We start from the raw sequence: 12,200 nt of genomic DNA on the forward strand, positions 1-12,200 counted from the left end.
CTCATCTACTACTTCGCCCCTCTTGCTGGATCGAGAAGGCGAGGACGTCATCGAGCCGAACGTGTGCAGAACTTAGAGGTGACATGCTTTCGGTACTTGGATCGGTCAGATCGTGAAGACGTACGACTACATCAACCGCGTTGATATAATGCTTCCGTGAACGGTCTACAAGGGTACGTAGACAACACTCTCCCCTCTTGTTGCTATGCATCACCATGATCCTGTGTGTGCCTAGGAATTTTTTTTGAAATTACCACGTTCCCCAACACATAGCGTCGGTGGATAAACAAATTACTGTTGGGGAATTGACATAATTGTGTATAGTTATGATTATGATTCTTCATGGCATGATTCACATAGGCATTACGTCTGTGACAAGTAGACTGTTGAAATTACTGATGGTTATTACTATTACTCCACCCCAAGACCGCTATCCAGCATGCATCTCAAAGTATTAAGTTCATGACAAACAAAGTAGCATTTTAACCAAGATGACATAATGTGGACAAAGTAAGACCAAGTAGTATGTTCAAGCCATGTCGCTTTATCCACAGCAGCAACAATACAATACATGTCTTACAACCCCTCCTGTCACAGCGTAAGGACACCGCAAGATTGAACCCACTATTATGCACCACTTCCTTTGAAGACCTACTCATCAACTTGGCCAAAGAGAACTGATACGTTTCCAACGTATCTATAATTTTTTATTGTTCCATGCTATTATATTATCTATTTTGGATGTTTTATGTCCACTAATATGCTATTTTATATTATTTTTGGGACTAACCTATTAACCTAGAGCCCAGTGCCAGTTTCTGTTTTTTCCTTGTTTTTGAGCTTCGCAAAAAAGGAATATCAAACGGAGTCCAAACAGAATAAAACTTTTGCGATGATTTTTCATGGACCAGAAGACACCCAGGGGACTTGGAGTCCAAGTCAGAAGAGCCGTGAGGCGGTGGCAAGGGTAGATGGTGCGCCCTAGGGGGCGCCCCCTACCTTTCCACCCCCTCGGGACTCCTCTGACCTAGCCCTGGGCCCTATATATTCACATATATTCCAGAACCTCCAGAAGCATCCATGAAAACACTTCTCCACCGCCGCAACCTTCTGTTCACGTGAGATCCCATTTTGGGGCCTTTTCTAGCATCCTGACGGAGGGGGGTTCGATGATGGAGGGCATCTACATCAACCCTATTGCCCTTCCGATGAAGCGTGAGTAGTTTACCTCAGACCTACGGGTCCATAGCTAGTAGCTATATGGCTTCTTCTCTCTCTTTGATTCTCAATAACATGTTCTCATCGATGTTCTTGGAGATCTATCTGATGTAATCTTCTTTTGCGATGTGTTTGTCGAGATCCGATGAATTGTGGATTTATGATTAGATTATCTATGAATATTATTTGAATCTTCTCTGAATTGTTATATGCATGATTTGATATCTTTGTAATTCTCTTCGAATTATTAGTTTGGTTTGGCCAACTAGATTGGTTGTTCTTGCAATGGGAGAAATGCTTAGCTTTGGGTTCAATCTTGCGGTGTCCTCACCCAGTGACAAAGTAGTGGTAGCGAGTCATGTATTGTATTGTTGCCATCGAGGATAAAAAGATGGGGCTTAGATCATATTGCTTGAGTTTATTCCTCTACATCATGTCATCTTACTTAAAGTGTTACTCTGTTCTTTATGAACTTAATACTCTAGATATAGGCAGGAGTCAGTCGATGTGTTGAATAATAGTAGTAGATGCAGGCAGGAGTCGGTCTACTTGACACGGACGTGATGCATATATTACATAATCATTGTCTTGGATATCATCATAACTTTGCGCTTTTGTATCAATTGCGCAACAGTAATTTGTTCACCCACCGTATTATTTGCCTTCAAGAGAGAAGCCTCTAGTGAAACCTATGGCCCCCGGGTCTATTTTCCATCATATTAGTTTCCAATCTACTATTTTGCAATCTTTTATTTTCAGATCTATAAACCAAAAAAACCCAAAAATATTTGGTTATCTTTTGTTTAGTTTTATTTATCTTTATTGGATCTCACCTTTGCAAGTGACCTTGAAGGGATTGACAACCCCTTTATCGCGTTGGGTGCAAGTGTTTGATTGTTTGTGTAGGTATTGGTGATTTGCGCATTCTTCTCCTACTGGATTGATACCTTGGTTCTTATATGAGGGAAATACTTATCTCTACTATGCTGCATCACCCTTTCCTCTTCAAGGGAAAAACCAACACAAGCTCAAGAAGTAGCAAGAACCCATAGAGCGGAAAGCATACATAGCTATAAAATCACACATACATAGATCTCAAAAGTATTCAAATAATTTTAGTGAATAATCTGATCATAAACTCACAATTCATCGGATCCCAACAAACACAATACAAGAATTACATCAAATAGATCTCCAAAGAGATCATTGTATTGAAGATCAGAGAGAGAGAGAGAGGGAGAGAGAGAGAGAGAGAGAGAAAGTCATCTAGCTAGCTACTGCTATATATAGACCTGTAGGTCCTAAAGGAACTACTCACACATCATCATGGAGGAAGCAAGGTCGAAGAAGATTGCGTCCCCAATGGTTCCCCCCCTGGGCTGAGTATCGGTAAAGGCCTCCAGATGAGATCGCGGAAAAACAAAGGCTTGCGGCAGCGGAAGAATTGTCTCGGGTCTTGCTCTGGGGGTTTCCGAATATTTATGAATTTATAGAGTTGGAATTAGGGCAAATGGAGCCATGGTGGCCCCACGAGATCACATGGCGTGCCCCGTAGGGGCGCACTACCTGAGCTTGTGGCCCCTTCGATCATCGTTTGGTGCCTCCCTGAAGCTTCTAGGGTCTCTCCTGGTCTAGAAAAAATCACAGTAAAGTTTCATCGTGTTTGGACTTCATTTGGTTTGGTTTTTCCGTGAAACAAAGAAATACGCAAAAAAATAGAAACTGGCACTCGCCACTAAGTTAATAGGCTAGTATATAAAAATAATATAAAATGGCATATAAAGCATACAAGATTGATAATATAATAGCATGGACAATCCAAAAGTATAGATACGTTGTAGAGGTATCAGCATCCCCAAGCTTAATTCCTCCTCGTCCTCGAATAGGTAAATGGTAAAAACAGATATATTTTTTATGTTGAATGCTACCTGGCATGTTTTAATCATGCAATTCTTTAAGGGTCTATTTCATTGATTTGATATCAAAACGATAATATGCAATAATACTAGAAATTAATCATTACCTTTCAAAATAAAGAATGCTAAAGAACGTTATTCCTAAACATTTAATCATGTAAACATGGCATAGCTCGGTCTTCCTAACATAAAGTATAAAGCATGAACACCCCAGTGCCAAACCAAGCAATTGGGTCATACTTTTTCTTGCTTAAGCCTTTTCAACTACACTCAATAAATGAGCGTGAGCCATGGACTTGGCATTTTTGATGGCAAAAAGAATGATGGTTGGGGTTTATAAGGGAAGACAAAAATTTGAGAAAGTCCCACATCAACGAGGCGGATCATTAGGCAATGGACAAGCCTTACAATCGATATAAATGTGAGGAGTAGGGATTGCCATGCCACAGATGCACTTGAGCTATAAGTGTATGAAAGATCTCTATGTGAAACCAAGTGGGTGTGCATCTAACTTGCTTGCTCGTGAAGACCTCGAGCATTTGAGAAAGCTCGTCATCGTAATATACAATCCAACTTCTATAATGTAAAATGCCACTAGCATATGAAAGTGACAAATCATGGAGACTCTCTATATATATGAAGAATATGATGCTACTTTGAAGCACAAGTGTGGAAAAAGGATAGTAGTGTTGCCCCCTCTCTCTTTTTCTCTCATTTTTCTTTCTTAGAATAGTCTCATGGACCTCATCCCCACTTTTTCGAGGACTCATTGGTCTCCACCATTGTTTTCCTTACTGGTAGGGGCAACACTCTAATAATGATGATTATCACACTTCTACTTAGTTACAAGTTGATAAACTAAAAAAATATGACTCGGAATGCCTCTGGCAGTGTACCAGGATGTGCAATGATCTAGCATAACATGTATACCAATTGATGAACGATGGCTTTGCTACAAAATATCATGTATGCCCTATATGATCATGCAAAGCAATATGACAATGAATGCTTGAGTCATGTGAATAGTAAAGGTGTAAGTTGGATGGAAATATATCTCATAATGGATATGAAAATGCCATAATAGGTGGGTATGGTGGTTGTTTTCAGGAAAGATATAATAAGGCTTATGTGTGAAAGAGTGAGTCATTTCACGAGATTTGAATGCACCGACGAAGTTTGCACCAAGTCTCGAGGTGAGAATAGGGAATGCATGGTAGCGAAGAGGCTAGCAAAATATGGATAGGTGGAAGTACTTATAGTCCAAAAACCCACATTAGTCATAAAGAACTTAAGTATTTATTGTGAAAGCCTAGAAACCCTCGAAGCAAAGTACTACTCACATGCCCCTAGGAGGGAGGTTGGGAGGAGTTAACCATCGCGCGCGCCCGATCTAGAGAACACAAGGGATGTCAATCAAGGATAAATTATGCTCCAACTTCCTAGCCATGCCATAACCGACACTTTAATGAGTGGGATTTCACAAACCTTAACATCGATATTTTTACTAGACCATGATTATTAACTAGTAAACCTTCATATTATAACCCCAATATCGTTTATCAACCACACCACATTCAGTGATCTACATGCAAGTTTTTATTATACCATCCTTGTATACAGATTATTTTTGGACCAAACATATAACTCATGCAAATTACCACTAGTATTTAACTCTCAAAAAGATATAAGTGAAGCAAGAGAGTGCAGATGATTTCTATAAATATTTCTCGTTATGCTCAAAAGATATAAGTGAAGACCATGAGCAATTGCCTCAACTCAAAATATATAAGTGAAGTTCAATGAGTATTCTATAAATTGTGATGAGTATGTGCCTCTCATAATTGGTGCGATCAGGAAACAATGATTGTGGAAACAAGCAAACAAATAAACACAAAAACACATGACACTCCAAGCCAAACACATATCATGTGACGAATAAAAATATAGCTCCAAGTAATATTATCGATAGATCAAAGACGAAAGAGGGGAAGCCTTACAGGGCATCCCCAAGCTTAGAAGCTTGGGTCTTTCTTCAATATTACCTTGGATCCCAAGCTTAGGCTCTTACCGCTCCTTATTCTATCTTCCATCGTTGTCTCACCCAAAACTTGAAAACTTCGGCCACACAAAACTCAACAAAACCTTGTGAGATCCATTAGTACAATAAAATAAATCATTACTTAGTTATTGTCAAAGATTGAATCATAATTGTTCTTATATAATACCTACTGTATTCTATCATCTCCGTGACTTATACCCCTGATACAATCTAGAAACTTTAATTTAAAATAAGCATACTATGCAATAAAAATAGAATATGTCTAAAACAGATCAGTACATAATGATGCAATATTTAGTCATACTTATGTAGCTCCAAAAATTCTGAAAATTTAGGAAACATAAAATTTGCATAGAAGTAATGTGTAAAAGTTTCAGGAATTGATCACTTTCCAATACAAATAAACAATTCATGCACTGGAAGCTAAACTTTTTGTTTTTGCACAGAACCAAATAAACAATCATCCACATCAACCTAAAGGCTTAACTTGGCACAAAAATCAAAATAAAACGTAAAACATAATCACTAAAGTAGCAATAATCATGTCGACACAAAAAAATAAAATAAAGATAAATGATAACTATTGGGTTGCCTCCCAACAAGCGCTATTGTTTAATGCCCCTAGCTAGGCATAGTGCATAGCATCACGTATTGTCATGTTTGTCCAATTCCTCAATTATGCAACGTGATTTGTTAGGAGGTTTAGCAAGCATATCATTAATCATAACACTCCTAGGCACAAAATCAAAGAATCGAGTGTCGAATATAAGTTCCTATTTTACATTGATGAAATTGGGGTGAACACTAATCATCTTAAATCTCCTTTCTCCTTCCTAGAGGAAGCACCCTTATTAGTTTTAGGAACATACATAAGATTCAAAGTCTTGTTCATGGGAGGTCCTTCACTAGTTTTAATGGAAGAAAAAGGCATAGCCAAGTTATTAATGAACTCTTCCAATTTATCAATTATAGAGGGACTTTGTTCTACTCTATTGGTGATTGGTTCTCTATCCTTAAGCAATTTTTAAAGTGGTTCCCACCATGGAGCCAAATTTAGTTACTTGGTTATGCACCTTTTTATCCAAATTTTCAATGTGTTCAATATTTGGCATTTTGTTTCAGTAACATCTAACCTTCGCATAATGTGTTCCAAAGTTAACGTTGTTTCATTGATAATAATAGGTGGTGATCCCACTAAATTACCCATAGCATTAAAGGCATCCAAAGGGTGACTACTCAAAAAGTTTCCTCCGATAATAGTGTAAAGCACAAAACAATACCAAGTAGTAACACCCATATAAAATTTCGGAGAAGGACAGTGGTGGATTGCATACAAGTTGATCTATTTTGAGCATCAGAAATCCTATACTAAGCATATTTCAAACTTTCTTCATCCCATCATTTAAAATTAAGTACTTCATTTGCGGGAGTGGAAGCAATGAGTGAATAACTAGCCATAATAACAAGCCAAGATAGCAACACAAGATATTTTTGGTATTTTTAGGTTTTCTAGAGGAGGAATGAGGTGAAAAGGAGAATGCAAATAAAAGGCAAATGGCAAGCAAATGATAAATGTGTGCGAAGGCACCTGGATTGTTTGGTGAAGCCTCCCCGACAACGGCGCCAGAAATTCTTTCGCTACTTGTGATAGTGTTAGGATTCCCCAAAGAGGAAGGGTGATGTAGTATAGTAGTAGATAGTATTTCCTCAGTGAAGAACCAAGGTTTATCGGACCAATAGGAGACACCACAAAAACAACATAAACGGTACCTGCACACACACACACGCACACACACACACACACGCACAAAGCAAATGCTTGCACCCAACGAAGGCAAGAGGGTTGTCGATCCCCTTGTTCTCGCCAATTGCAGGATCAATTCTCGTAGTGATAGGTATATAAATAAAAGAAAATAAAAATAGCGAGCAATTTTCGATTTTTAGTAATAATGGAGAATGGACCCGGGGCCCATAGGTTCATTGGAGGCATCTCTCATAATCATAGCATCAGTGGGTAAACAAATTACTGTTGGGCAATTGACAGAATTGCACATAGTTAGGATTATGATTCCAGCGAGCGTACGGCGGCCCTGTTGTTTTATCCTTAGTAGCAACAATACAATACGTGCCTTGCAACCCCTCCTGTACAGAGTAAGGACACTGCAAGAGTGAACCCACTACTATGCATCACTTCCTTCGAAGTTCTACCCATCAACTTGGCCAAAGAAAACTCATAGATCAGAAAGCATACATATATATAAAATCACACATAAATAGATCTCAAAAAGATCCAAATACTTTCAATGAACAATTTGATCATAAATCCATAATTCATCGAATCGCAATAAACACATTGCGAGAATTACATTGAATAGATCTCCGAAAAGATCATTGTATTGAAGATCAAAGAGAGCGAGAGAGATAGGGTAAGAGAGAGAGCGCAAGAGAGAGAGAGAGAGAGACATCTAGCTAGTGATATGGGCCCGTAGGTCCTGAAGGAACTACTCACACATCGTCATGGAGGCAGCAAGGTTGAAGAAGATTGTGTCCCCAATGGTTTCCCCCTCCGACAGAGTACCGAAAAAGGCCTCTAGATGGGATCGTGGAAGAACAGAGGCTTGCGGCGGTGGAAGAATTGTTTCGGGTCTCGCTCTGAGAGTTTTTGGATATTTGTGAATTTATAGAGTTGGAATTAGGGCAAACAAAGCCATGGTGGCCCCACTAGGGGCGCGTCACCTGATCTTGTGGCCCCCTCGATCACCATCTAGTGCCTCCCCGAAGCTTTCTAGGGTCTCTCTTGGTTCAGAAAAATCACCGTAATTTTTTTGTGTTCGTACTTCATTTGATTTGGTTTTTTTGCGAAACAAAGAAATGGGCAAAAAAACAGAAACTAACACTAGGCACTAAGTTAATAGGTTAGTCTATAAAAATGATATAAAATAACATATAAGGCATACAAGATTGATAATATAATAGCATGAAACAGTACAATAGATTAGTCTGTTTCTCTTTATCTTCTAAAGCATGTACATGGGTCGATGATCCGCTTAATTTTCTCTTCTCTTGCTTGTATATGATGTATCTCCGATTCAATCAATAAAATGCGCCAGGTGGCTTTCCCTAAAAAGATGCTAACCAACATAATACTCCCTCCGTTCCTTTATATAAGGTGTGTTATTTTTGGCACGGTGACCAAGGCACATAATTATAGACATGTTAGGACAAAATTACCCTTGGCCAATTTATTGGGTAGTGGCAAATAAATCAATAACTTTAGGAAAGTAAGAGATACATGCAATTGGCAGATAGATAGTTTCCTTCTTTTGCTATAAGGAGAGATATAAACAATCATCAGAGAGATACTTTCCATATTTCTGGAGGGCTAACAAGGAAATTATGAGAAATTAAAAGAAATACACCTTACATTCTGGAATTTTATCAAAAAAGAAATACACCTTATATAAAGGAAAGGAACAGAGGGAGTAACAAACAAGTCTTGTGAGGGCCCGGATGCTCGCGCGATGCATGAAAGGAGTGCCCGACGTCTCTGTATGTACTCAAAGGAAAGAACCTGCGAGTAATCATAGGGTTGAGAAGCATCTCAATGAATCGAATCAAGTGGCTAGCAAGACGGCCAATCCGTGCGGGGATCAGCCGGCTGACGCGTAGTGGGCCTTTTCTTTAAGAGTGTTTCATGGATTTTTCATGTTTGATTATCAGAGGAAAACATATGAGTATCTTTAAGCTTGCGGTGTTTTTTTCCTATGAAATCTAATGCAAGAATACTTCAAATAAGAAAATCCATATGTATTGTTAATCTTACGTGTCAAACGACCAAACATATTTATTTTTAAGGATTGTGATGTTTTTTCGAGAAGGGACCTTTATCCTTGTTTTTAGTTTTCACTAAGTCATTCTTTTCTCAAACTGATCCGTTTCGCAAGTAAGATTTATATAAGAAGCTTGCAAGAACCGAATTGGTTCTGGCAAAAGAAACTACTCCTCCGTAAGTAAGATTTATATTTATATAAGAAGCTTGCAAGAACCGAATTGGTTCTGGCAAAAGAAACTACTCCTCCGTACCATAATATAAGGACGTTTTGCAAGTTGTTTTAGCTTGCAAAACGGTTTTATATTATGGGAGGAGGGAGTACGTCTCAAACGGTATATCAACAACTTGCAAAACGTCCTTATATTATGGGAGGAGGGAGTACGTCTCAAACGGTATATCGACAGCAAATATCATTTGGGCAGCTGAATTCTGATTATGGGAGGATCAACCTCACATGCCCCAAAACACACTCGGGTTTATTCTACTCTTCTTTTTTCAGGAAAAGTTTTGTTGTTGCTTCTCATCCCTTGTTCATGTGAATAAACACGACCTTTGTGGTTTGAAACCCCAGGAAATATATACAAATGAAAAATAATATACCTGCTGCTTTACTATTTTCTGTGGTAATATAAACATGTTCAAGGGGAATGAAATATTTGAATCAACAATGGTGCAAGTTGCTGTGTGGATCATTCCTTGAATATTCACCAATGAGTTTACACATAATAATTTAATAAAGAAGAGTAGGTACAGAACACATCAATAAGATGCTGTTTAATCATTGTAACACCAACACAACAAAGCTTCAAAGATGCAACTAAACCTTCTGTACAATTCATTCTCACAGCCACAAATAAAAGTGACAGATTATATCAAAAGCATGATGACATATTGTTGTTTTCCCTAATTTGGATCCTTTACGGGTTTGAACCTAAGGCGAGCTAGAAATGGCTTTCCCAAAACTGAAGCCAGAAACCGTGTCGATATGCGGTGCATGTTGACAGTGACAATCTTGGCATGCTTCGAGGAGACCAACATTTGTTTACAACCATTCCTCCTTATAACAGTTTGACGGCCTCAATTTTGTGGTGATGCTTGTCAGAATTACTACGGGATCATTTATACTTCACGGCGTTGCACGTAACCTGCGGGTTTCTGATCTCATCCTGGCTTTGTATTAATCGGATCTCTAAGCTGCTGCTTGATGGGTCAAAGCCTGCTCTTTTATAGTCTTCAACTGTCCTTCTTAGGAGTGCCTGCAGAAGTTTCTGTATATGTTAAGATTCTGAAGTAATGCATGCTAAGTGAACATCAAATAAGCATATATCCTATCGACAATATCACAAAGTAAAGCCCTAGGCAAGCAAAAAGGGTACCAAGCTGGCTTGCCATTACATTTTAACTTCTGCAAGAGCACGGAGCTTAGAATGACACCTAAACTCAACCAGATTTAAACATGGTCGATGTGATAGTTGCCGTAGACAATAAATTCACTAGCAAGTGAGAACTAGGGCCAAAATGTAAATTCAAATACCTTTCCTAGATCTAGTTTTATGTCACCAAAATCCATGAAACACGTAACACAGGGTTGCTAACACATAATGCTGATAAGAACAGCGCTCAAGACCTAAAAGTTAGATAATGTTGAATAGAGGCACGGACAAGATACCTGCAAACTGGATACTGCCAGTTCTGCCGCTTTCTCAAGGTTATCAGGGTATTTCTGAAAATTGCATCAAAGCAAGCATGAGTTAAAAATGGAATAATCATAAAAAGACCATTCCACAACAACAATGAACTTTCTCTGGGACATACATTGCTCCATCCTAGTAGAAGAGCAGTTGTTAAATCTCCGGTCCCCTACAACATTATGGAGGCAGCAGAATTATACAATAACTGAAATAATTGATGACATATTCACAGGTAGCAATGCTAAAAACACCAAGCTTTGCAGTGCAGAGTGTGTAAAGGGAAACAGAGACATGTCACTTGCTTACTCCATTTCTATACCACCTCATTCGACAGTTATTGGTGTTAGCACATGTGTACACTTGTACACTAGTCATGGACGTCCTGACGTTTTGCTCTTGTCCTAGTCTTTAGGGCAACTCCAACGCATGAACCCAAACCCAAACGGACACACAAAGTGCCCGTTTTTTGTCTGTTTGGGTCGGCCAGGCGGACACCAAAGTCCGGCCGTGTTCGCTGGCCCATAGGTGCGCCCAGGACGCCGGGATGCATTTCTGATTTTGGACCAATTTTCAAATTAAAAATATATTGCCGCCAAAAGTCCGTCTGTACATTAATTAAAAGTTAAAAACATAAGTAAAACCTAGATCTAGTGTCCGTCGTCGTTGTCCTCGTCGGTGAGGTCGATGTAGACCGGTGCCGGCCATGGATACAGCCACGGCACTACCACCAGTGCCAGTTGCTGCGGTGGCGCAGCGGGCACCTCCTCCTGCTGCTCCGCGCCCACCCACTCGGGCGTGCACCGCACCAACTCGCGCGTGCATGGGAACGTAGACGTCCACGACGACAAGTGCCCCACTAGCGGCCACAGCTCATGTTCTGGCTCAAGCGTAGGCAGGGGCGCGGCGACCTGCACTCGGGCCGATTCAGCCAGCGCCAGTGGCAGGCCAAGCCACCCGGCGAGTTCCTCAAGCTTGGAGTCTTCGATGGCCTTCCTATAGGCCCTGTCGTCATCCTCCTCCCCTGCTGGTTGTGGTGCTGGAGCGCGTGCGTGCGGGGCACAGGGCGCTGGCGGTGCTAGTCGTGCTCATCGGTGAACCATGTGTCCCAGTGCGTGGAGTCTACCACAAACAGCGGGTTGTCGCGGAGGTCGATCGCGAGCTGAGTGCGATGGCGGCGGATCTCCACCTCCCGCGTGCAACTTGTGACCGGCACTAGAACCCTATTCCGGGTTCAAATACCATCCATGCGGCAGGTTCACGTCCGGCCATGGCACAGGGATGGCGTTCTCCCAGTAATGCCGGCACCAGTCGACAGGCACGTAGATGCGGTCGCGCGCCAATGGCACAGCCCCCTGCGGCGTCAAGGTGAAGGTCACCACGTGGTGCCGCCTCGAGGAGGAGACCGCCTCGTGGTCATGGGCTCTGGGCATGCGCTTCCACGTCATGGTGGACGGTGGCTATGGCTATGGCTGGGGCAGAGTGGG

The 12,200-nt window shown here is 40.6% G+C and overlaps 1 protein-coding gene across 1 annotated transcript in view; it reads right to left on the reverse strand.

Annotated features, from left to right (window-relative positions):
* Positions 1-9,721: 9,721 nt before the first annotated feature.
* Positions 9,722-12,200, reverse strand: part of LOC119299313 (pyridoxal kinase) — a 10,951-nt gene continuing 8,472 nt past the window's right edge. The window contains exons 11-13 of the mRNA XM_037576551.1: positions 10,841-10,885; positions 10,695-10,748; positions 9,722-10,281 (exon numbers count right to left, since the gene is read on the reverse strand). Coding sequence (XP_037432448.1) covers positions 10,141-10,281; positions 10,695-10,748; positions 10,841-10,885 — 240 coding nt within the window. The 3' untranslated portion in view covers positions 9,722-10,140. The remainder of the gene's footprint in view (positions 10,282-10,694; positions 10,749-10,840; positions 10,886-12,200) is intronic.

Source organism: Triticum dicoccoides, chromosome 5A, assembly GCF_002162155.2.
Source record: "Triticum dicoccoides isolate Atlit2015 ecotype Zavitan chromosome 5A, WEW_v2.0, whole genome shotgun sequence".
NCBI lineage: Eukaryota > Viridiplantae > Streptophyta > Magnoliopsida > Poales > Poaceae > Triticum > Triticum dicoccoides.